Below are 24147 nucleotides of genomic sequence, written 5' to 3'. Positions count from 1 at the left end.
AATCCAGGCACCAAGCTATGTGCCAGTGACTCCGGGGATTTTTATGAGCGGTGATGGTCAAGGTGCAATGGGGAGCTGGGCGTGTTGGTATGGCAGGCCATACAGAAGGGATGATCCTCATCTGGGAAGAACTAGTTTGGATGCTGTTACAACTCTGGTGAAGATAGGAATTAATTGCCGTATTATGTTACTTCTAATTTTTATTGTTGACCCTCTGGAAATGTTAGATGTCTTTTGCACATGTGTACTGTACAGAGGGATCTGGATTTTTCTATTAAGGTATGGTGTTAGTATAGTAAAATAAAAATCTTAATAATAATGAAAATTGGTTTGATTAAGCTCTTTCTTGTTCATTTCTGCTTTTGTAGCCAAGAAAGAGAGGTTCTATAACACAGCGCATTGACCAGAAGAATACAGATTTCAATGTTTTTTACAGTATCCTTGTTGTTGACAAAGTGCGTGATATTGATAACGGCCAGTATACCTGCCACGTGAAGAGTGGGCCATCAATCAAAGCTGTTAACACAACAGTCATTGTTTACGGTAAGAAATGTTGCAGATTTGTAGAATACTGAATGCTCATGTACCAAGTTCAGTCATGCGATAGCTTGACACAAAGTGGAAGTGAATTTATAGCACGTTGACCATTGGTAGAAAACAGGAGGGAGACAAGAGAGAAGACGTGCCTTTTCTTCCATGACTGTTTTGTATTGTTGGCAGTAGACATGCCAACGTTCAGTTTGATCACTCTTGTCTGCTAAGTGCTGTGATGACCCTGTCCTCAGCCAGTTCTGGCAGAAGCAATCAGTTAAACTGTAGTTTGAAAAAGAAAAGAAAAAAAAGAGTACAAGCTGAATTTAAACAGATGAATCCCACTTCTTCTTCTACAGTGCTTGTTTATTGTTTCGTATGAAAAATGAAGAAGAAATAAAGACACTAGCTCTACATGGAACAGGTAGCTGCTAGACCGTTCAAAAAACTGAAACAAGCACAAGACACTGCAACTCATTAATGTGGTTTTACAGTCGGAGTCTTAAACAAGCTCCCTATGGTCTGCCTGGGCTTCCTGTGAGATATGGAAATTTCTTGTGTTGTTTCAAGCTTATGTGAATTAGGACTTTTGTGCATTGGGAGTCCATAAGATGCTACCTTCTTTGTGGCATCTTGTTACTACCAGGACTATCCAGGATCTCTGGAGCATCATTGGTATTGAAGACCAAGTGGTTGGCAGGTGTCCTCTGCGACAGATGAGTCATGGTCAGAATATCTACTTATTCTGTGATTTCAGTGGTCTGTCTTTTCTCTCTCATCTGGAAGTATGGACTAAGCACCAGATGATGATATTCTTAGAGAGTATTTCAGTCCAGTTTCTCTGTTTAAACCTTGGACTAAGTCACTAGGAACATAAGATGAATCATGATATCAACTTCTTATGTTCTTGATAAGTCTGAAGCTATAAGAAACTGAGTTTTAGGTTAAAATTAAAGTCAGAGAAGCTGGAACTGTTGAAGCTAGCTTGTAAACTCTTATTCACATAAGCAGCTCCATCTATGGGATACCCATATTAATAAGAGCCTGTGTGAATAAGGGTTTGCAGAATTAGGGTTTTATGTTGAAGTATAACCTGACTTGTGCAATTAAACCACTAATTTGTCTTTTGTATGTTATTTTCAATACACATGGCAAGTGTGATTAGATATTGCACTTTAATAGATATCCAACATGTTATGCAGTCCATAATGTGAGTAAATATTGCACCACACATACTATCAAAAGGGCACCCAAACAATTTTTTAATGTTTTGAAAGTTTTATTTTGCTGAAGTGCATTTTGGGGGAAAAAAAAAAATCAATATATTGTACAAATTTTCTGTTTTATTGCCCTTGGCTAAACCCATCAACTCACTGGAGATTTTGAAATGTGGGGCAGCACAACTGGAAAAGAATAAATTCCAGCAGATTGAGATTTTTCCGATGGAGTGATAAGAATTTGTTTGTTTGAAACAGCTGTTTACCAATGATACAGAAAGTTTCTGTTTCCAATTTTCTTTTGCTGTTTCTTAGAAGGTCCCTTAAATACTATGTGGCAGAATAATTTCTTTTGGAACACTCACTGCTTCTTGGCCTCTAGGGGTGGAGTGGTCATTTGCTCGTCTAGTTCAGCTTCCCATGTACCACAAACCTCCTTATCTCTCTTGTGTTGAAACCAGTGCCTTTTTTTCTGACTGAAACACAATAAGAATTTTGGCTAGAACGTATCTTCTCCAGACAGATTCATGGCCTGGGAACTGTATCTCGGTTTCTTGTATTCTTGTTGTATTCTCCCTATTTTTTAGATGTTTAGGAGGTTAGCTTTTATTCTTGCTGTTGCCATGTGGGAACACCAAAATTATTAAAGATCATTTTTATTTGGATTACTGTTCTCTTTAGTAGAGCAACTGTTTTTGCAGGCTGAAAAAACAGTAATATAGGTGCACTCTCTTTCTTTTCTTTAAGATAAAATGTTCATTAATTTGAAACGGCGAAGAAAAACTGCGCTGGAGGCTGTAGCTGGAAGAAAATCCTATCGTTTGTCAATGAAAGTGAAGGCATTTCCCTCTCCAGAGGTTATATGGTAGGACATCAGTTACTTCCACATATGCATACTGGACATCTTCTTAGATGAAAAATAATATCTTGGTAAAATATTCAGATAAGACCCCTTGAAATGGCAACAAACCGGAGACAATACAGTTGTGGAGTCGTATTGGAAGTTTCAGGGTTGTCCTGGGTTTTAACAATTTATGATGACATGATCTCCATTTTGCAAGTGCAAAAAAGGAGTTCTGGAAAGTTAAAAGCTCAGATCCTTAAATATGTTAGATATGTTTCCTATTGAAGTCAATGGACACTCTACAGCTAAATATCTCTACCAGCCTTGACTGAAGTGTTGCATCCAACTTCACTCAAACCTAGATACGAGACCTGCACTTGATATTCAGACAGTAGGAGAAAGAAAAGGTGGCTTTCATTCAAATAACTGACTGAGCTGAGTAATACAGACATGCACTATCAGAAAAGCAATGGAAGTTATTTTTATTAAATGGTGATCTGCAGGTTGTAGATCTACTTTAGTGACTGGAGCTTTCACTTTGGCTTGCGTATACTGTGCTAAGAAATCTTCTGAACGCTTTTTTTGTACTAACACAAACCACTTTTATAGAAAAACAATGTTATCTATTCATGATCTCAAGGTTTTTTTTGTTTCAGTCATTTTAAATACCAGTAGCTCTGGCTCAACTAATTGCACTTTAACAAAGGGTCTATGACAAGGCTGATTAAGAAAACAAACCATATATACTTGAACAGTGAGAGTTCATGTTACTCACAGCCAGAAATTACTTTTGCTTCAAACATTTTTGTTTTGCTTTACAAAACTCTTACATTTATAGCTCCACATGGAAAATTAAGCAGCAAAAGGAAGGCTGATGCTAGCCATTTATACGGTATTTTCTGTTTCTTTAATGGTTGGGTTTGTTGGCTACATCCATAGATCCAAAACTTGTGAAATACCAAAAAAAAAATCCATTTAAACAAGAGTTTTTATTTATGTTTTTTATTTATCACTATGAGGTTGGTCAAACACTAGAACAAATAATGCAGAAAGGCTGTGGAGTCTCTATCCTTGGAGATATTCAAAAACAGACTCTAAAATGGTCTTGGGCAAGCTGCTGACCTTGCTTTGATCAGGGAGTTGGACCGGGCAATCTCCAGAGGCCCTTTCAGCCTCAGCTATTTTGTGGTTCTGTAGAATACAGATACAGAGAAATGCCTAAATCCGTAGTCCCTAGATTCAATTTTTAGTGCTCCTCTAACTAAGTGTAAGAGATTTCTGTAAATACTAAAACCTGTGAATCACTTTAATCGTCCATCATCACAGTGAAACTTTGTTGCACTCTTCTACTAACATGGTGTCAACCTTCAGACAACAACTTACCAAAATGTGCTTTATGCTGTATTTTAGACTTTGAAGAAAGGTGTGCTTCTTCAGGAATCTGTGTGTAAGCAACAGTTAGTACTTTATATGTTGATTTTCTCTTATCTTTAAAAACATTCACTGGATAGCAGGATATCTGATTCTTAAGTGCTTATCTAATCTGCTTGCTCTTCCTCTTCCTAAAATCACAGCTGTGCTTAGGCTACTGTAATACTTTGTCCCAGGATATATTCTGAGGTCATAAAGAAACATTCAGTGCTGGATGACACAACCTTTACTTGCGTGAATGAGTCTTCATCAAAACGGTTGTCTTCTAGACCAAATGGTGGCACAAGCATGGAAAACTGAGATCTTCAGAGACAGAGTTGCACTTCTCAGTAACTGTCAAATACTATAGAGTCCTGTCAGATCCTTGTAATTTTTAATGTATAGAATGGTATTCTCCAAAGTGCTTTATAAACATGAGCAACCTTATTTGTAAGGGAAGGATAAACCTCTGGTAAACAGAATCTGAGACTGTAAATTCAATCTTTTCCCAAAGATTGAGAAATATTATGAAAAGAAATAATGCAGGCAGTTTAAGCAACATTATTTTTCAAAATTTTGATTTCTGGAATTATTTTAAACAGGTTAAAAGATGGACTACCTGCTGCTGAAAAGTGTGCCCGGTACATGATTAAAGACTATTCATTAATCATCAAGGATGTTGCTGAAGAGGATGCTGGAAACTACACTATAATATTGAGCATACGGCAGTGGAACTTGTCTAAGAATCTTACAGTAACTCTTACAGTAAATGGTAAGTTTACGTCATGTTCCTATGCTTCCCTTGAACATGTAAATGCGAAATTTTCATTGAGCTAGATTTTCACTGGTCTTGCACAGTTTGGGTCATTGTGGGTTTTCTTACTGACTTTGATGGACCCAAGTCAAAGCCCCATATGCCAGGTGACTGACCCATCTTGGAATGAGAAGATGGACACTGGTTTTTATTAGAAGGGTTTCTGTCTTCCACAGTCGCATACTTGTTCCTGATGACTTAAACGTGTTACTAACCACTCATCTGACTTAGGCCTGCTGTTTTCCTTTGTTCTGCTGGGGATTTTTCTTGTTACTCAGCCTGCAGGAATGTAGTATTTTCATGATCATGCAACACATTGGAAATGAGCTGCTTTTAATTGCTTTCCAATTTTTACCCTTGCAGTGAAACCTCAAATATACGAAAATGCTGTGTCATCATTCCCTGATCCCAATCTCTATTTACTGAGCAGCAAACAAGCACTTACGTGCACCGTGTATGGTATTCCTCAGCCTAAAATTATGTGGATGTGGTACCCCTGTAGACAAAACCATTCTAAAACAAGGTAGGACAATTTCCTTAATTCTATTTAGCATGTCTTACCTTACTATTGCGTTTAAATATTTACTCTGTTACAAGAATAAAGCTTGCCATGACCATTGCTTAGTTAGTAGATCTTGTGCACTATTAATCAATTATTTTTTACTAAACTTGTAGGCACAATGCAATTTTTGCTGCGTCATTATTTGAAAATAGAGGGCAGAGTTGTTATTTCGTATTGATACTTAGGTTTATTTACAGTTCACTGCTGTTCATGCATGCAATGTCCAGAGGCGATGATTGCTTTTTAATTTTTATGAGGGAAGACTTGCATACAATGTCATGCAAAGTTTACATGCTTTCTCATGGAGATTTCCATGCTTTCCTCCATGCACAACAATTCCCCTGTGTGGCTTCGTTTCAAATTCAACAGAAATTATCTTTAAGAGTTTTTCCATTATGAAGGTCAAAGCTCTGTTACGAAACATTGAATCATAGATTCAGTTCAGCAAGCCAAATGTGTCCAGCATTCTCCAGATGATATTTCAACGGGGTAAAATATAAATGGCACCATACAAGCTTACTTGATGCTGATGTGGCACTTAACTAATCACAGAATCACAGAATAGTAGGGGTTGGAAGGGACCTCTGTGGGTCATCTAGTCCAACCCTCCTGCCGAAGCAGGGTCACCTACAGCAAGGTGCACAGGACCTTGTCCAGGCGGGTCTTGAATACCTCTCTTATATTTAAGCTTTCTTTTGAACTCTGTTTCTTATGATTACAAGTTTGTGTGTTGACTCATTTATCCAAAGCTCTTCCCAAATCATGACATTTGACACAGTCTTCATGATTAACACTCAATCTCCACAAAGGTCAGAATCACTGAATGGTAATGGTTGGAAGGGACCTCTGGGGATCATCTAGTCCAGCCCTCCTGCCGAAGCATGGTCACCTACAGCAGGCTGCACAGGACTGCGTCCAGGCGGGTTTTGAGTATCTCCAGAGAAGGAGACTCCACAGCCTCCCTGGGCAGCCTGTTCCAGTGCTCTGACACCCTCAGAGTGAAGAAGTTCTTCCTCATGTTCAGATGGAACTTCCTCTGCTTCAGTTTGTGCCCGTTGCCCCTTGACCTGTCGCTGGGCACTACTGAAAAGAGTCTGGCCCCATCCTTTTGACACCCACCCTTAAGATATTTGTAGACATTTATAAGGTCCCCTCTCAGCTTTCTCTTCTTCAGGCTGAACAAGACCAGTTCCTTCAGCCTTTCCTTGTAGGAGAGATGCTCCAGTCCCCTCGTCATCTTTGTAGCCCTCCTCTGGACTCTCTCCAGTAGTTCCTCATCTTTCTTGAACTGGGGAGCCCAGCACTGGACGCAGCACTCCAGATGGGCCTCACTAGGGCAGAACAGAGGGACAGGAGAACCTCCCTCGTCCTGCTGGCCACACTCTTCTTAATGCACCCCAGGATACCACTGGCCTGCTTAGCAACAAGGGCGCACTGCTGGCTGGCTTAGTTAGCATTAAGCTGCTATTGGAACGTTCTAACATGCAAGGTATTTAGATCACAGCACAACAAAGACATTTAAAAACCAAAAAAAAGTTTAGGAACCAGCATTTTTTTCAGTTTCAGTTGAAGTTAGTAATTTTACATAGGATTTAACCTCTTTAACACTTTCTTAGAATTGGGCGTTAGTGCCAATCCAGCCGAACAATTAAGCACAGGATTAACTGCAGGGGTACAAGGCACCTCATTGAATTAAATAGGACAAATATCTTATTTCAAATTAAGAGTGCTTGTAAACACTTGTGATCAGTGAGAAAGTGGTCAGCACATACATTTTTTCCAATTACACCTTGCTTTGGGATTATGCGAATGGATGGCTTTTTGTGCCCTTTTCACCAAGAGGTGGCACTAGAAATCTCTCCTTTTGCTGGAATAGGTATAACCTGAAATTCTCCATTTCGAGGACAGGTGAGGGCTGCATTTCCTCTACAGGTGAGGGCTGCATTTCCTCTATCTGTTATGTTACCTCTGAAGCACAAGTCACAAAGTTCTGAGTATTAATTTACTTTTGCTCATAGCTGCAAGGTGTAAAAGAAAAGAAATTGCAAGGTTTTTTAAGTAGAGAAACCCCGTGAAAGGGTGCATGAATATTTTGAATCTTTTCATTGCTTGGAAGTGCTCATACCTCTATGCATGCTCTGGACTGAAATCACGATGTGGTACTGATAAAACAGTTGGTTCTTCTTTGGGAGTGGTGAGGAGGTGGTCATCCATTGTAAAATATTTCCTCCTGTTAACAAGCGCAGATCCGCACTACAACACAGGAGAGCGTGTCATCAGAAACAGAAATTACTGTCTGCAAGCAGGTGTTTAATAATGTGCTAAACTGTAGACTCAATTGCTAATTAGAAGTGAGTTTGAGCAAGTGATCAAAGGAGGAATGTAACAGTTTGAATCAGCTGTTGGCTCTGTTACAAGGTTGTTTCCAGACTTGCTTCCAAATTGCCTTCATAATTGTTCTGTGAGAATTCTCTTTAACCCCCTCCCCTTCCTTCTCCTCTAAATGCTCATTGAAGAAGTAGTCTGGAGAATGCCATTTTCAATGTGTTGCCTAAGAGGAGTGGAATGACTCCTTCTGAATAATATGGTGATGACTAACTATCTCACAAAGGCAGAAATACCTGAATAATTACATTTTGTCTCCTGCTCCAGGAAGGGAGCAGAGTGGACTGCCTCGGCAGCTGCCACACCTTGCTCAGGCTGATGTCTGTCCCAGTTCAGGTGTTCTCTCTGAAGAACGGGGGAACCCTTTAATCCCACCTATTTCACTATACTTTCCTCTTTCTGCAAGGTGAGGTTTGCCTAAACAACAGGTCTAAGGTGTGTGCACCTTCTGCAGCAGATAGATAGAAAATGTATCTTATTCTGCCATCACAGGATTTCTTTGGATTTACCTGCCCAGTGTTAGGTTTCCAAGGCTAAAATATTACAAAATCACAGAATCACAGAATGGTAGGGGTTGGAAGGGACCTCTGTGGGTCATCTAGTCCAACCCTCAAAAATTACTCTGTTTGTGCTCCAGTAGTGCCTGTTTCTGTGCACAGATGTGCCTTGTACCTTAAGCTGATAAACCCCTACAGGTTACCGTTACTCAGTGTATGGCAGTAGGGATTCTCATCAAGTTTCTGAGTCCCGTGCCACAGGACAGAGTGCACACTCCAAGTAAAAAGATGCCGTTGCTGCAAAGACCTTGCAGTGCACAGATGTGTTCGCTTCAAGATTTATACATGTGCTTAACTTTACATCACTTGAGTACTGTCACTGCAAGCTGGGGAATGACACATAGTGCATAAATTAGATGGTTTTATTTTTGAAGGACTGTTGCCTGTGGGCTCCTTAATAGAAACCATTAGGTTATCTGGCTGCTTCTTTCAATTTCTGTTCCAGACAGAATTTCTTTTTCAAAAATCTAAAAATACCTCAGTGATTCCATTACTTTTAAATAAAATGCAGATATATTTCAATGCTTTGTGATTAATAGATCAATTTGCGTAACTCTTCTCTCTACACCCACCAGACCAGTGACAGGTGGGGAGGGCAGCCAAATTAAACTGTTTCCATAGTTTCCTGAAAAAAAAAAAACCAAACCAAACCAAAAAAACCAAAACTTACTCTAAAATTGCTCAACAAATTTGACTTTTTGAAATGTGGAGAGACCAATGTCATTAAAATTCCTTATTCTTTTTTTTCTGTTAGAATGACTTTGCTTAAACAAAGCAAATTGCAATTAAATAACCTTTTCATAGCTAGCTAGCTAGCTAGATGCATAGGTGGAAAGATTCTGTTCCGATGTTCACCCCAACAAGGAAACATAGAAGAGTCAAGAAAAACTGTCTGGGGCAAAAAGTAGTGTTTTGGGGTTTTGTAAAGCTTATGCAGAGCTCGTAAATTCAGAGATGGCAGGCAAAAGACAGTAGAAGATGCAGTGAGAGTTAAAATAAAATGCAATTCAAAAATTTAAAGACTGGTCTTTCTTAAATGACCTAGAAACTTCTCTTCCAGTGCTACCTTACTCCAGCTTACTCTGCTGCTCTGTAGCAGACACATACATTCCCAGGCTGGGCAACTCCCGGTTGCTCAGCAGACATAGCAGAAGACAGCCTGTGGGGCACTTGGCCCACTGTGCCCATCAGCCTCCTTGGCCTCTTTCCTACCACCCTGGAGCTGTTCTTTCTGGCCCCGTTTTTGCTCAGGTTGGGTTGTTGGCAGAGGGGTGGCCAGCGGCAGGGCTTGTTGAGGGTCTCTGGAGCAAGCTGACCTGGCTCCACCTAAAACTCGTCAGCTCTCAAGCTGCAGAATGAGCGTCTGCACGCCAGGAACGTGCTGCTTGATGTTAATGGTTCTTGACCTGAATCTCTTAGCAGATTTGTGTTTATCTTAAACTGGTCTGGCAGAGACTGCCAAGAAAGGCACATGGGATACTGATATTGCTCAGTGGAAGCACTGGCTTCCTCGGCAGTTGTGCAGTGTCATTTGGGGGCAGTTTCTCTCTCTGGGCACTTGCATATGGGCAGTTCAAGAGAGATCTTCATCATGCTCTGCCCAGAGTTTGACCAGTTGGTCCTTCAGAAACTGCAGGCGCAACATTGAAGCTTTGCCTTGGGTGTCCCGTCTCTCCCACTACCTTGCTGCCTTCCTCTCTCCTTGAGCTATCAGTTTTGTTTGGCCTCAAACCGAATATCAGATTATTATTTTACAACCCTGCTGTCACATTATTGTGTGGTTTTTTGGCTTTTGTTTTTTTCTTCGTGTGTGTGTGTGCATGAGGGAGAGGGAAACATGACGGTGTTGTGGAGATGCCTACTGAGTCATTGGAAAAACTGGTACCTGATTCTCTGCCCCCTTGACTATAGTATCAGCATAAGAACTCTTCTTGGTGGTAAAACCACCTGAACGGTGGCATTGGGATTGAAGGGGCTGAATACCTGAAGTTGAGGACAGAAGTGGGCAGCAGGGGCTGTGCAGCAGTGCCTAAGCTGGTACTGCTGCCAAAGAGCCAGTCTCAGGAAACTGTGACATTTGTGATGCTCCAATGTGGGTCCACGCTCCTCAGTGGAATCGCTACTGGTTTCACTCAGAGTAATGAGAAGGGAATATTACCTCCCTTCGAGGCTTGTCTGCAGTGTGAAGGTAGGGTTGCGTGAATAATTTTCCACAGAAATAGCTCTCCAGCGCTGCACAGGGAGGAAGAGGAGTGTGTCATGGATCTCAGCAAGGCACAAACTAGAGGTTTTCCTGGAAACTTCCGCAGAGATATAGAAAGCTTAAAAATTCGGTAATGAAAGTGCATAGCCAGACTCCCACCAGCTTCAGTGAAAGAGGAGGCAGGCCATGTGTGCATAGCAGTCTAATTGCATTTCTGCATTATTTATGTCAGTGTATTAATAAGGGATTGAAAGGCAGAATCATTAGGATGCGCTCGGATAGATTATCAGGGGAAACTAGATTTGGAACATCAGTGAGGTATGTAAGATGAACAAGTAAAGAACAAATGTTAATTGTACTTAATTAGAAATGTACTGAACCACCCAAATTTAATTGTTGGATGTCTGCAAACAATGATGCCCATTAGTTTGTCCACAGTGACTGTTTTTGTTCCCCATGCCACCTTCTATTTTCAGGAAGGGGAAGTCTGAGTCCTTAGAGCTGGTAAAAGTAGGTCAGATGCCATTAATAAACAGGTAGTTCAAAAATGCTTTTGTTTAATTTGACATGTGGCCAGATCCTCAGCTCTAAATTCACACTGGCTGAGAATCTGGCTGGTGGCCTTTGTGCCTTCCACTCTCTATTACAAGAAAATCCTCTTAGAGTGGCCTAGTAATGTCAAGGTACTTAAAATGGGTACATGAAAAAATATGCTAGCTATTCCCATATATTGCAATGGTTGGAGAAATAGATATACGCAGACAAAAATCAGACCCTGTGTTCTTCACATACCTTTAAAAAAATGCAGAGGAACAGACATAAATCTACATCGTGGCAGCATGGACTTACAGAGAACTTGTAGCCAAAAGAAAGAGAGAAGTGAAACAGCCTCTGATCTGCTTCAGCCTGAACAAGCAATGTGCACCTCATTCTGTGCTTCCACCAAGCCAAAAGCCAGTCCTCTGAAAACAGTATCCAGTAGGACTGTATCCTTGCCCTCAGTCAGTATTTTTGAATTTTTAAAATATTTTTTGATATTTTACTCACAAATGCCATTTGAATCAGACCTGGCATATACATATGGATAAATAAGCTTGACAAATGCATGCTATATGCTGAGTACAGTTTGCCTCAGTCTGTCCTCAGCGTAACCCAGTGAATGCACTGATGAATTTATTCTGCAAGCTGTAAATGGTTTCACTATGGGTCTTAGCTGAACCAGAAGCTTAAGCTTTCAAATTTTGGTATTGCTATTTTTCAAATCACTTTAAAACAACGTTTTCCAAGTCTATTTCCAAAATGTTTAAAAACAAAATGCATTATGTTGCTGAAGTAATTTTTTTAATTGGTCATTGATCAAACCTAAAACATAAGCACTACAGTAACACCCAGATGGTCAGGAGTGCTCTGCTTAGTATCATACTTCTAACCCTATCTTTTTTTCCCTTGCTGCTCCCTGTTTTTTCCCGAGTTTCTTTTTGCCTCTTGTTGCCTTCACCAGGTGGTCTCTCGGCTTTACTAGGCACAGTCTGACACCCAGTCTTAAGGAAGAACTCATAAGGGTCATGCGGGTGGTTGGACGTTATTGCTTGACTTTTTACTAACCGTGGCCCAGCCCATAGAAACTAAAGTGTGTGACAGACTGTATGTGGGGACTGGACGTTGTGAGTGAGATCCCGCACGCTGGCGGTGTCCGAGCCAGTGGGATGTCCCAGCTTGTGGCCAGAAACCTGCTCCCGTGCTAGCAGGGGCTCTTGGCCAAAGGAAAGCACCAGGTCAAACTCTGTGTGTGCTTAGGAGTGATTATGAATGGAGTGCTGTTACTGGATCGAATACACCTTTTACAAAAATATACAAACTTGAGTTAGCATCCTTTTTCCTCTTACGTGTACGCCTTTCAAAAAGCCTTTGCAGAAGGCTTTGAACAGACATGGCATATGAGGTAAGATCATGCTCATAAAAAAATGTTCAGTTAAAAAATAGACAACAGAGGTTAGGAAGGAACAGCCAGTTCTTGCAACGCAGGGAGGCGACCAGTGAAGTTTTTCAGGAGCTGGTGCTGGGGTCTGTACTTGTCAACATGTTCAGAAATAACCTGGAAAAGGTGGTAAGGAGGTGACAGAGTTTGCTGATGATACTGAGTTATTCAGATGTGTAAGGATGAGGGCTGATTGTGAAGAAATGCAGAACTATATGGATTTGGGTATCTGAATGATAAAGTGCCAGATAAAATTCACTGAAGATAGATGTGCGTGATGTACGTAGGAAAAAAACAATCTGACTTTCACATGTAAAATGCAAGTATAAAAAGGGTGTGCATGTAAAAAGGCTGTTAGCTGATCATTGCTACCACAAAGAGAGATCTGAGCATTGTGATACACAGGTTTGTGACAGTGATCACAAGCATGAGCAGCTCAAAAAGCAGATCAAATGTTAGGAATTACCAGGAAAGAAACAAAGAATGAAATAGAGAACACCATGGTAATTCCACATAAATCCATAAATCGCCAACATCTTTTGTACTATGAGCATTTCTGATCCTTTCATCTCAAAGGATGCAGCCAAACTGGGAGGCACACTAGGAGGGGCAACAAAAAGGATCAAAGGAATTTCAGGGAATGAGAGGAATGTGTGTGAGGAATGAGTGAGGAGGCAGGTCAAGGCTCTGCAGACTAAAAAAGAGGTGACTTGGGGGGCTTACATGGTAGAGTTCTACAGACTTGTGAAGGACACAAATGTCTGAGGATCGGTTGTGTATGTCTTTTCCAGTTCAAGAAGTAGGGGTCATTAAAAGAAGCCAGGATGAGTGCAGTTCAGAACAGAAAAAGTAGATGGCTCTTCATGGAGTGGGTAGCAGATCTGTGAAATGCCTTGCCAGAGGATTTGGGGACGTTTAAAAAGCCTGCATGAAGTCTTGGCAGAGAAATCCACTGAAGTGTAGAAACGGCCTCCATTGCGGGAAGCTCTTGAACTGATAATAATTAGTGACTGGGGGAGTATTAGGAGGAAGTATCTGAAGTTAGTCCTGCTCTTACTCATCCCCAACCATCTGCTTATGGTCATTGTTGAGACAGGATGTGGGGTAGATGCATCCTTGGTCTTATATCCACATCTGCCAGTATTTTCTCTTCCTGTTTTCCCTCTAATTAACTCCCCTCTCTCCTTAAAAATGTTTCCCTCCATTCTTTCTCATCCCTTCTTTGTTTTCTGCCTGCACTTCCAGTCCCTTGCTCCAGTCAGCCCAGAGTTGCTCTGAGACCCCTACTTGCAGTGAAGCTGAAAACAAACCATCTTGAAAAGCACAACCTCAGTGCAGCAATAGCTCTTTCATCTCCTCCAGTGATCACTGGGAAACAGAAAGGGTGTCAGTTGTGCTTCCAGCTTGTCAGCAGGACAGGGAGTATTAAGGACTGTGTAAACAGAGTAGTAGAGTCACTCCTTTCTAGAGCCAAGAGGACCCAGTCAGGACAGCAAAGAAAAGGAAGGGAATTTCAGTATTATGAGAAGGAAAGCGTTAGGAATACCTGAATCTTGGAAGGTTACAGATGTGAGGTTATGCCTAGAAGTCGAATGAGCTGTTAGGAGTGACTTGTGTGTGAAATATAACTTATGCTGGAAGGGTCTGAACAATATCTTGGACTTCGTGTACAGGGAACTCATGTGGAAATAGAAGAGACAGAGAGTAAGAGTGGATATTACATGTAGAGGTTTCATGGTCTTTCCCTTTAGGTTTCTGACTGCTCAACCAAATCACAAAACACCTCTTTCTTTCAGCACAGCACAGACTATTAAAATCAAACACTTTTTCACAGCAAGAAGTTCTAGGTACTTGTGAAAACCTCAGGCTTTGAGCGATAATTCTGTAGTTCTAGCCAACATTCAGCTTCTACGTGGAGGACATGGTTGATGTTCTAGGAGAGAGAAAGTGGAGGCTGAGTCACAGTGACTGCATGGGAGATGAGAGTCATTAAAGTCTAGCGAAGGAGGGAAAGGAGGCGGACAAGAAGGAAGGAAGGAAGGTTTGGCTGAAATATGGTGGTATTCTGTGTCCGTAAAGAATGCTAAGCAGTATGAAGCAGGAAATTGAGGGTCAAGAAACAAAATATAATTATCTGATAAGAAACTCAAGGTGAGAAATTTTTAGGTCACGTCAGGATGTGCAAACACCTCAAAAATTACTTTCAGATGCTGTTATGTTCCCTAATGCCCAGGGTTCCTGAGTAGTGGCAAAAAAGTTGGAAGCAAGATGTGTTGTTCAGTGACCCTCAATCACTTGCATTTTTTGTTATGAATAGCTGGTGTTGCAGGGTGCTCGGATGTGCCAGTGTAGAATTGATTTTTTTTCCTGTTAAAAAGCGATCGTGGGCTGATGAAGGGTTGAAAGGTGAGCTAGATTAGACTGCTGTTGATTTTACTGCTTCTTTTGAAATAGTTTGGATCAATCAGCTTTCTGTGGTAGCATGCTGGAGTAGTTTGGGGCAAGCCATAATGTTTGGAAAAGATGACTGTGAGAGGAAAACACTATCCATTTATCTGGTTGCATGTAGATAATAGCAGGAAAGGCAGTGTGCAGCTGTCAAACGCTTTCTTTTTCCATAGAGCCATGGTGATATGCAACAAGACCATGAATGCCATATACCCTACTGTTCTCAAAGATGCTCACCAGCAGGGTGAGACATTCAGGACACTGAGGATCTCCCCTAAAGAATGTGCTTCCCCTCCAAGTATTCCTCTCAATGGGGACACAGAGCATCCCACAAAACAGAAAAGAACTCAGACCCCACTCTGGAAACCATGCGGTGCACCAGGGCCCCAACCCAACCTAATGCATTGAGGCTGCTGAGAAATCCTCCAGCCACCCTGCAGCTCGGCAGTGAATAACTTCTCAGCATAGCCTACAGCATCCTTGGCCGCAGGTTGCTCCCACTCTGGAGACAGAGGTTGAGGAGTGGCGATGGAGAGTTGCTGCTCTCTGGGAGTCACAAGCATGTCTGAAGTGTCATGGGCTGGTGATGTCCCATCTGTTCTTGATGGGCAAGTGTTGACACTACAGTGGGCAGCAGTAGGGACCAGTGACAGTGAGAGCAGAGAGGCGAAGTGCTAAGAATGAGACACACAGAGGAGGAACCTGCACCGCTCTCACCAGGATTGCTTGTTTGGTATTCCTTGCTAAGCTCCTAAATAAATATAAATGAATAAACTACAATATATGATGTAAACTGTATCCAGCTCCTACTATTTGTAGAAGATTTCCTCCTAGCCCAGCTGTGTGAGTATGTATTGGGGCAGGTGCTTGGGATAAACTCCCAGCTGGCTGCAGCTTTGCCACCGAATGCGGTGGGGCCAGCATTTCGACCTCTAACTGATTATTTTTGACCTAGAGTGGGAACGCATGGACCATAGCTCCTTAATGGACAACCGCATTATAGTGTTACAGCCAAAGCTGGTGGAGCACGCTGGCAGGGGGCCAGCACACGTTCTCCCCCTCCAGCCCCATTAAGCACATTTCACAACCTGTGCATGCTCCCTGCTACTATTTTCCCCTTCTGTTTCCTGCCTCAAATCAACTCAATATTCCCCAGGACACGTGGCTACACCAGCCCTGCACTACCAATCGCACGGCGCTGGACGCCCAGGTCATTCAGATTTTTTTTATAACTTCCAAGGGGAAGACAGTTCCTATACATTCTTTACAATTCCAGGAATTTCCAGAGTTCCTGTCTTAAAGTTAGTGTTGTCACCACCGCCTCTTGAAAGACGTGAGTCAGCCTAACTTGAATTTGTAATAACATTGCCACGATGCTGCTAGGAATTGATTGCTGCCCTAAAAAAACGGTAGATGCTGAGAAAAATATTATGCCTGCTGTTAATGACTCTCAAAAATGGTCACCATCCGTGACAGGACGGCTTCCTCTTGCTCCCACTACTGGTGTAATATCCAAATACTACCTCAGTAAACAAGAGTGTGATTGAGGCCGCCAGTGGCTTTGCCAGGAGGAATGCTTAGAGAGTTGAATGGGATGTTACAGGAGGGAAACATTGCCATGGCCTCTGGCATCACACAAGAGGGTTTGGGAGGGAGGGCATGAGAAGATGAGAAGACAGAAGATGAGTATTTTTCCAATATGGGGATCGAGGCTCTTTGCTGGTATTTGTACTACTTAAACTTCAGATTGCAGAACTGTCTCCAGGATGGGGAAGAAGATGTGTCTGAACATAAGCTGGGTCTAGGGCTTTCATTTAGGACTGTCTATCACGCAGAGAGTCAAATCTGCCCTGCAAATAAGTAGGCAAATCCTTTACCTGAGCTCCTACACTCCACTATAAATCACTGAGGTGACAACAAAACCACTTTTCTTCTGAGATCAGTAGTTTCACAGGCAGGACTTTAGTTTGGAGCTGGTTTGTAGTCTGATTTCAGTGAAATACATCAAGATGACATGAAGTACACTCTTATCCTGGAAACTTTTCCCTGTCGATGGTTATAAATACACCACGCTATTGTGCTTGGCATGCTGTATGCTAATAGAGGTGAGGGCTCTGAAACTCATTAGGAAAGGGAGCGGGCTGCAGAGCAGAGGGAGGACAGTGCGAAGCTAAGGCTGATAACCATGGCCTTGTCCAGAATAGGCCATGGGAGTTTTCTTATCTCACTTTGGCAGGAGGTGCTGCTAGCTTCCTGTGCGAAATCAGGAGCATATGCTGCTTTCCTCTTGTTGTTTGGCTTCCTCCGCTACACAAGACGGTTCCCAGCACTGCGATTATCTTTGCATCTTCAAACATGGCACACTCTGCTTCCTCAAGGGCTTGATGTATTCTTGAGAAGCAGGCTGGCTCCCCTCCCCCAGGCCGCTTCGCCAGGGCCCCCGCCGGTGCCAGCTCCGCACATCACACACCTCTTCTAAAGCCGAAGTTGCTTCTGGTCGCATAAACCTCTGCCCAGCTCTTCCAAAGAACTGTGAATTCCCGAGGCCGCTCCGACCCCCCTCCCCGCCACGCTGGGCTGCTCTCAGAACCGGCGGGAGCGTTAGCAGTGTCTGTTTTTACCCAGGAATAGCCCCGTTCTCGGGCTTTTGGCTCAGAGGCCGAAGCGTGCTGGTGCGTGCGAGCCTGCGTGCGCGTGCACACGGGCATCGCTCGGGCGAGCATGCACGCAGGCACACCGGAAAAACGGCTTCGGGGGTGAGAAACCCGCTTGCTGGGCTTCTCCCAGTGCTCGGCTAGGACAGCAGAGTCTGCTTACCTGGCTCTGAGGTTGCATAATGTTTATAAACACACAGTGGTACGCACACCCCCTTAGCATTCATCCTATAGCATATCTACGCTTGCGTAGTTGCACCCGCAAAGCAGGGACGTGAAAGGATCTGCAGGCAAACAAGTGCAAGAAGTGCTCAGAAATGTGCTGGCAGATGTTAGCTTGTTTATCAACCTCTGTGCACACTGTGTGCTTTTTCATTAACCTGGCGGTAACCCTGCTGCGAGCTTTCCTGAAGATGCAGAGCAGTGAGGCTCATCCTGCCACAAAACATTTTAGAAATTCATGTATTTCTGAGATATCTGGAATAAGATTCAGACACCCAAAATTCAGTGGGATTTCCCTGCAAACACAGGCAGTTCTTGCTACAGATAGGATAGCCTTGCTATTTTTACTGAGCAGATTGTTTGAACTAACTTGTAATTTCTTTACGAAGCATAAAAATACGCAGCTGATGTTATCTGAGGACACACACAACAAAACATCAGTCGAATTAACGGGAAGATGATTGTGTATTTTGGTCCCAGCCAGAGTAAATTTTTGTATTTTCATTTTTCTCTCTTTCCAAGCATCTGTACTTAACACAAACATTCGGTTTTATGACTACATCGAAGTTCAGCTGCGCCTTTTCTCTTTCTGTTACAAAACGCCTGCTGTTAGGAGCTGAAGTCAGGTTAGGAGGCAGGACTCTTAATTACTCCCATTTGCCGCTTCCCCATCTCTACTCGCTGATGCTGGCTTAAGCCGTGGCTTCACGTGGCACCGCTGGCAGCAGCAGCAAGAGGAAGGATGACTGAGTGCTAACCCGCGTAACCAGCTCAGGAGACTGGAGGTGGCTCGTGTTCCCTGTCCATGAGCTGTGCTCATGTATTTGAGGTTAAAGTGAGAGCATTTGGCAGCCCAGGAGAGAAAGCATCTGGTTCTGCATCCAAAGACATAAGTCTGAGTCTCGTCCTAGACTTCGCCTGGCAGCCGCGCTACAACTGATTTGTAAACGTTTGCTGATCCAGCAGACCGTGGAGCCGAAGTGGCGCGTACGGCAGTACTCACATCTCCCGCTGTGTACCGTGGGCTGTTAGATAATGTATTCTCAGCCTGGTTGTGACTCATTTTTTATTAAAACCATGGACTACAGCTAGTAAGTGTATTTGATTTTCTACTATAACTGCATTAACATTGTAATCAGCAGTTTGAAGACAGTGTGGTATGTGAAGTCTTTGGAGTTCACATATGTGCCTCCAGGGCTAATATTTCTTCTAGTGTTTTATACGTCTTTTTCTTGTTATTGTGATGTTGTTGTAATTATTATGGTGGTTTGTATTATGCTATTAATAAGTAATCAGTACCTCATTGTGCTAAGCATCAACAAAGACAGAACACTGTCCTCATCCCTAAGACACTGCATCCTAAACATATACAGTCTTTTTAAAGGAATTATGAGGAAGAGTATAATAATAATTAAGCTAATTAAGCCTGGAGGCTCCAGAGCTGCAAGAAAGGAGATTGGAGACGCCTTTCAGAGATGCACAAGCAGTTTCTGAATATGCATTATACCTTCTTTCTGTCCTTTACCAAAATAAGTGTCTCTGTAAGGACTTTCATAGTAAAGAGAACAAATTTTTAGCATTGTAATAAAGAAACCTAAATTCATTCTGGGGGCGAAAAAAGATTAAAATTATCTTTTACTATGGGTGAAATGAGATTTTCGGGTCTTTGTCTTCGTATACAGAGATTGCCCAAATATCCAGTCACAAGGATGTACCTTTGATACTATCTGTTTGTGTACCTGCAGTACTGGCATCATGAAATAAGCTCTGATATCTGCTATGGCATGAAATTATCAGCTTACCAACATTATCATGTCTTCTGTGTTCTTGTTATGGAGCCTGACTTCTTAAAGAATTAAATGCTCAAAGTAAATGCTGTCTACCTTTCTGAACAATTTTAGACCATTTTTTCCATCTGAATGCATCAACTATCTTAATGCAGCTGTCTTTCATGCACCCTGGCCTCAACAATCATGTATTAGAAGCTGGCTTTTAAACCAGAGTCTGGAAGAAATGTTTGTGTAGAGAGGGCTTTCTTGTCATGCTATTGATCCTTGTCATTTTTCCTGCATGAATGACAATGGCCTGCTCCTGTTTTTTGGCTTTTTCAGCTCATCGAGCCTTTCAATGCATGTTAAGAAATGTGGGCAGGCAAGCATATATCTGTGATAATTACAGCCCAAGTTAGTTTACATATCATCTGTTCTTTAAGCTGTAATATCTGCTAAGACACTGGCCAGTTTGACGCAAAGCTGTGCAATTGAAAACAAGCACGTAAACTTAGTGTACTATTGATGTTATAAACAATGCAAAGTTTAAGCAAGCTGCACACTTAGCTGAAGGGAAATTAACCTCGTTCGTTGGTCAGGATTGCATCACATGCCATTTATCCAGTCACTGGGCTTTAAAGGTCATTTCTCCAAACAACTGATACACATGTCAGAACTATTTGATTACAGATACTACTGTTGTTACCTTTCAAATTCATGGAAGATCAAAGGAATGTATCATATTTGAAAGAGCTTGACCCTGCTGAAGGGTTAAGCTCTACTGTTGAAGCTAGAATTGAACAAGCAACAAGTAAATTTTGGAAGAAAAGCAAAACTACATATCCTCGAAGAAGAAGAGGGACAGACAGCATTTAAGAAGCATTCCAATGTGTTTATTTCCATGTGTACCAAATTAGGCTTTGGGAAACAAATTAGCTCTACCATGACCACACCTGAATGTTCTGATTACAAGCCAATTTGTTGCATAAGGCAAAAACATTTTTTCCCCGAGATTTCCATTCGTTAACATGACTTTGATTTTTTTTCTCAGATTAAATGAACATTTAAATCCCTTTGGCAATTGGGTATAGTTTTGTTTAACTTTGTTTTGCTCATTTGCAGGATTATGGTCATTTTTACTGTGTGTCTTGTAATCATTGAACCCCAGTATTGATATTTTGCCATTTTGTAAACTGAACTAAAGAAAACATGCAGAAATGAGAACTTGAATCATTTTTCATGATAACAAAACCAACCTGTACATAGTGAAAAGGCATCCAATACATTATGGAAAGGATCTTGAAACAAATACAACTTGTCTTGAATTTAAGGCTGAAAATAATATGAACTCCTGTTTGAAGCCAAGCCTGAACCGTGACAATAGCTGAAAACAGGAGCACTGGAAATGGGATTTTGTCTCACACAGCCCTATAATTAGGCTCAGACTGCAAATTCTGACCTCCCAGGCACAGTGGATTAAATGTTAACACTGACTCCAGAGTTAATATTCCAGGGGGGGCTGTGGAAATGGATCCAGTCATGAGGCTCCAAAACTCAAGATTTTAAGAAAAATAACTATACTTGCCTGGTCATCACAGCACCTGTGGTTTCCCTGACTGATTACTGTTCCCAGAGGAATTCTTTTGTCTTATGTGTTGAGTGTTTCAGCCTATCACAGAATCAATAAAACTTCAATTTTTGTTGTCTTCAGGCATGGCTTTTGCTCTTATACCGAAGGATCTTTCATCCTGAAAGCTGGCAGCAACATAGGAAACAGGATCCAGAGCATCACTGAACGAACAGCTGTAATAGAGGGCAAAAATAAGGTATGATTCCTAGGAGCAGATAACCATTCTGTGTGGCAGCATGTGTTGAAAAGTCACTGTAAGATGCCATTGAGGTTACAGTAAAGGAAGCCGGTATTTTTATATTGTTTGAATTTGAAGAGCTGCATACGTGCAAATAACTTCCATACTTGGTATTTATCTGCTGAGACCTAGATATGTACGTATTTCTGCATGCAGTCATGTTAAGTGATGTGCCTGGAGAGTGTATCAGTGGAATTCACCATATCTGCTTTCTTAGAGCTGGTCTGTAGTATCTTGGGGCATCTCAGAAGCACAGGGGCAGGGTTCCAGGCCATATTTGCTGCATTTTGTGATATTGCACAATTTCCTGTTGTTTTTCCTATGAGAATTAAATAATTTACTCTCATTAGAGAGTTTATTCACAGATGTGGTCCTGGATTATTAGATGACTACATCTTTTCTTGCAATAAAAAATTTAAAGGGCCAAACAATTCTGTCCCTCTACTCCGCTCTGGTGAGACCTCACCTGGAGTCCTGCGTCCAGCTCTGGAGCCCTCAGCACAGGAAAGACATGGATCTGTTGGAGCGAGTCCAGAGGAGGTTCACAGCAATGATCCGAGGGCTAGAACACCTCTCCTGTGTGGACAGGCTGAGAGAGCTGGGGTTGTTCAACCTGGAGAAGAGAAGGCTTATTGCAGCCTTCCAGTACTTAAAGGGAGTACAACAAAGACAGGGACAGGCTTTTTAGCAGGGCCTGTTGTGATAGGACAAGGGGTAATGGTTTTAAACTGAAAGACAGTAGATTTAGACTGGATATAAGGAAGAAATTTTTTACAGTGAGGGTGGTGAAGCACTGACACAAGTTGCCCAGAGAGGTGGTAGATGCCCCATCCCTGGAAACATTCAAAGTCAGGTTGGATGGGGCTCTGAGCAACGTGATGTAGTTGAAGTTGTCCCTGCTCATTGCAGTAGGGTTGCACTAGATGGTCTTTAAATGTCACTTCCAACCCAAACTATTCTAGGATTCTATGGTTCTATGATTCTATGAAATGAATCCAGATTACAGAAGCAAAGAAGTCAGAAACAGCGATGTGGGATTCACGCTAGGTGCATTAACTGTCTAAATGTTAAGTGTCTAGTCCCAGCCTAGCACACCTTTATGGGCCATGGGGAGATGCAGGAGCTTCTGAAGGATGAGTAGGCCTGTAGTGTGTTGGTGTCTAATGTGGGAGAGAAAGCTACTGAGACTAACTTGCCAAGGGCTGTGGAAGATCCTCCACCAGTTAAAACCTTTAAATCAAGGTATGTTTTCCTGAAGGATGCCCCAGAAGAACTTCACTTCCCTAGGTGAGACATGAGGCTGATTTGGTGTGGTTGTGTAGTCTGTGCTACGGAGGAGCTCGGGCGAAGATGCACAATGCCATGCCACTGTCACAGCATCTGGTTTCACAGAGTAGTTTGATTTGTAGCAGCAATGGCTAAAGAGTTTATAAATTTTAAAGCCTACCTTATTCTAGGTGTGTCATTTCTAAGGACACTGAAATGCTTTTTGTCATTCTAAGGGCACCAGGGATACAGGTCTCCTTTCCTGGATGGCTGCCTTTAGTCTTCTGCATGTGAAAATGGATATAAACTGTAATTGCTTCCATGTTAGGGCCCTTTCACACACCACAGAATAAATAGGGCTTTGCGTGCAGCCAGAAATGAGGTCTGGGACTGCATTTTCTCCTGCTGTTGTGTTATTTCGAAAGTACCACAGGTGTTCGTGGAGCCGTTCCAGCGCATGGGAACTGGCTGGATCACAGTGAGGCATTTGCTCTGTTTAGCTGGCCGCCTCTACGTGCTTAAAGATCATGGCAAAGATGGGAGCAAACAGCGTCCTAGGGGAGACTATTGTAGGAAAGCACATGAAAAATGGGACATCAGGAGGGATTTGAAGGAGGAAAGGGAAATCATTTCAGGCACAGGAAGACACAGTCTATTCCAAAGCAGGAAAGATGAACGAAAAATGGTGAGAACCAGTTATTTTCCAGAAGGCATATAGCCATGCCATGGGTGAAGTCCTACCTGCTCACGGGGTGCAGAAGGAGATGTCTAATGACCAGACCTCTTTCTCCTTGTGTGCCATGAATTTTGGAGACAGCAGAAGAGGAGTGGCTGAAATGTCAAAGCAACTTCCAGTCAACAGCAAATAAATTCCTCCCTGGAGGAAGATGCTAATAATGGGTCCTTGCAGCAGAACTGCAGGTTTTGTTTGAAGTCTTTGGCAAGCAGCCTTTTTTAAAAAATGTGCCCAGATATGAACAACGAATTGTCTTTGCATGTGTTACATGGAAAGTTTTGCAGTGAAACTTAGTGGTTCTCCTTGCTATTCCTTGTCTTCATGCTGTTCAGTTCAGCTAAGAAATGTCCACCTTGCATTGCTTTATTCCTCCTGGTCCCTATGGGGAAAGGGAGGTTTGTGAAACAATCTCTTTGCTCAGCTTTTTCTCACAGCTTTTCTAAGGTTTCTTCATTTCTGCTGCTCTTCCTTAGCTTTTCAAGCACAGCTGGATTGCTATTGTAAGTAGAAAATGCTCTCTAAGCCTGGGTTCCTGGCCAAGCTGTGAGTTGCATGATTTGTGCACACACAGCTGCTCTAGAGCATCCTTTTTTTTTTTTTTTTTCTGTGGGAGTCTATAGCTTTTCACTCTTTGGAGGCCAAGAGACATTCTTGGTCTCCCAGACCAAACTCAAAGGGACACA

The 24147-nt window shown here is 42.2% G+C and overlaps 1 protein-coding gene across 2 annotated transcripts in view; it reads left to right on the top strand.

Moving 5' to 3' along the window:
- FLT1 (fms related receptor tyrosine kinase 1) overlaps window positions 1-24147 on the top strand; it is a 115036-nt gene that overhangs the window by 33264 nt on the left and 57625 nt on the right. For both annotated transcript variants that reach the window (XM_075419903.1, XM_075419914.1), the window contains exons 7-11: window positions 369-543; window positions 2496-2613; window positions 4605-4774; window positions 5180-5339; window positions 21306-21420. In XM_075419903.1, coding sequence (XP_075276018.1) covers window positions 369-543; window positions 2496-2613; window positions 4605-4774; window positions 5180-5339; window positions 21306-21420 — 738 coding nt within the window. The remainder of the gene's footprint in view (window positions 1-368; window positions 544-2495; window positions 2614-4604; window positions 4775-5179; window positions 5340-21305; window positions 21421-24147) is intronic.

Source organism: Opisthocomus hoazin, chromosome 1 (assembly GCF_030867145.1).
Source record: "Opisthocomus hoazin isolate bOpiHoa1 chromosome 1, bOpiHoa1.hap1, whole genome shotgun sequence".
Taxonomy (NCBI): Eukaryota; Metazoa; Chordata; class Aves; order Opisthocomiformes; family Opisthocomidae; genus Opisthocomus; species Opisthocomus hoazin.
The sequence above is the reverse complement of the archived record's forward strand: the minus strand, read 5'-3'. Positions and strand labels throughout refer to the sequence as shown.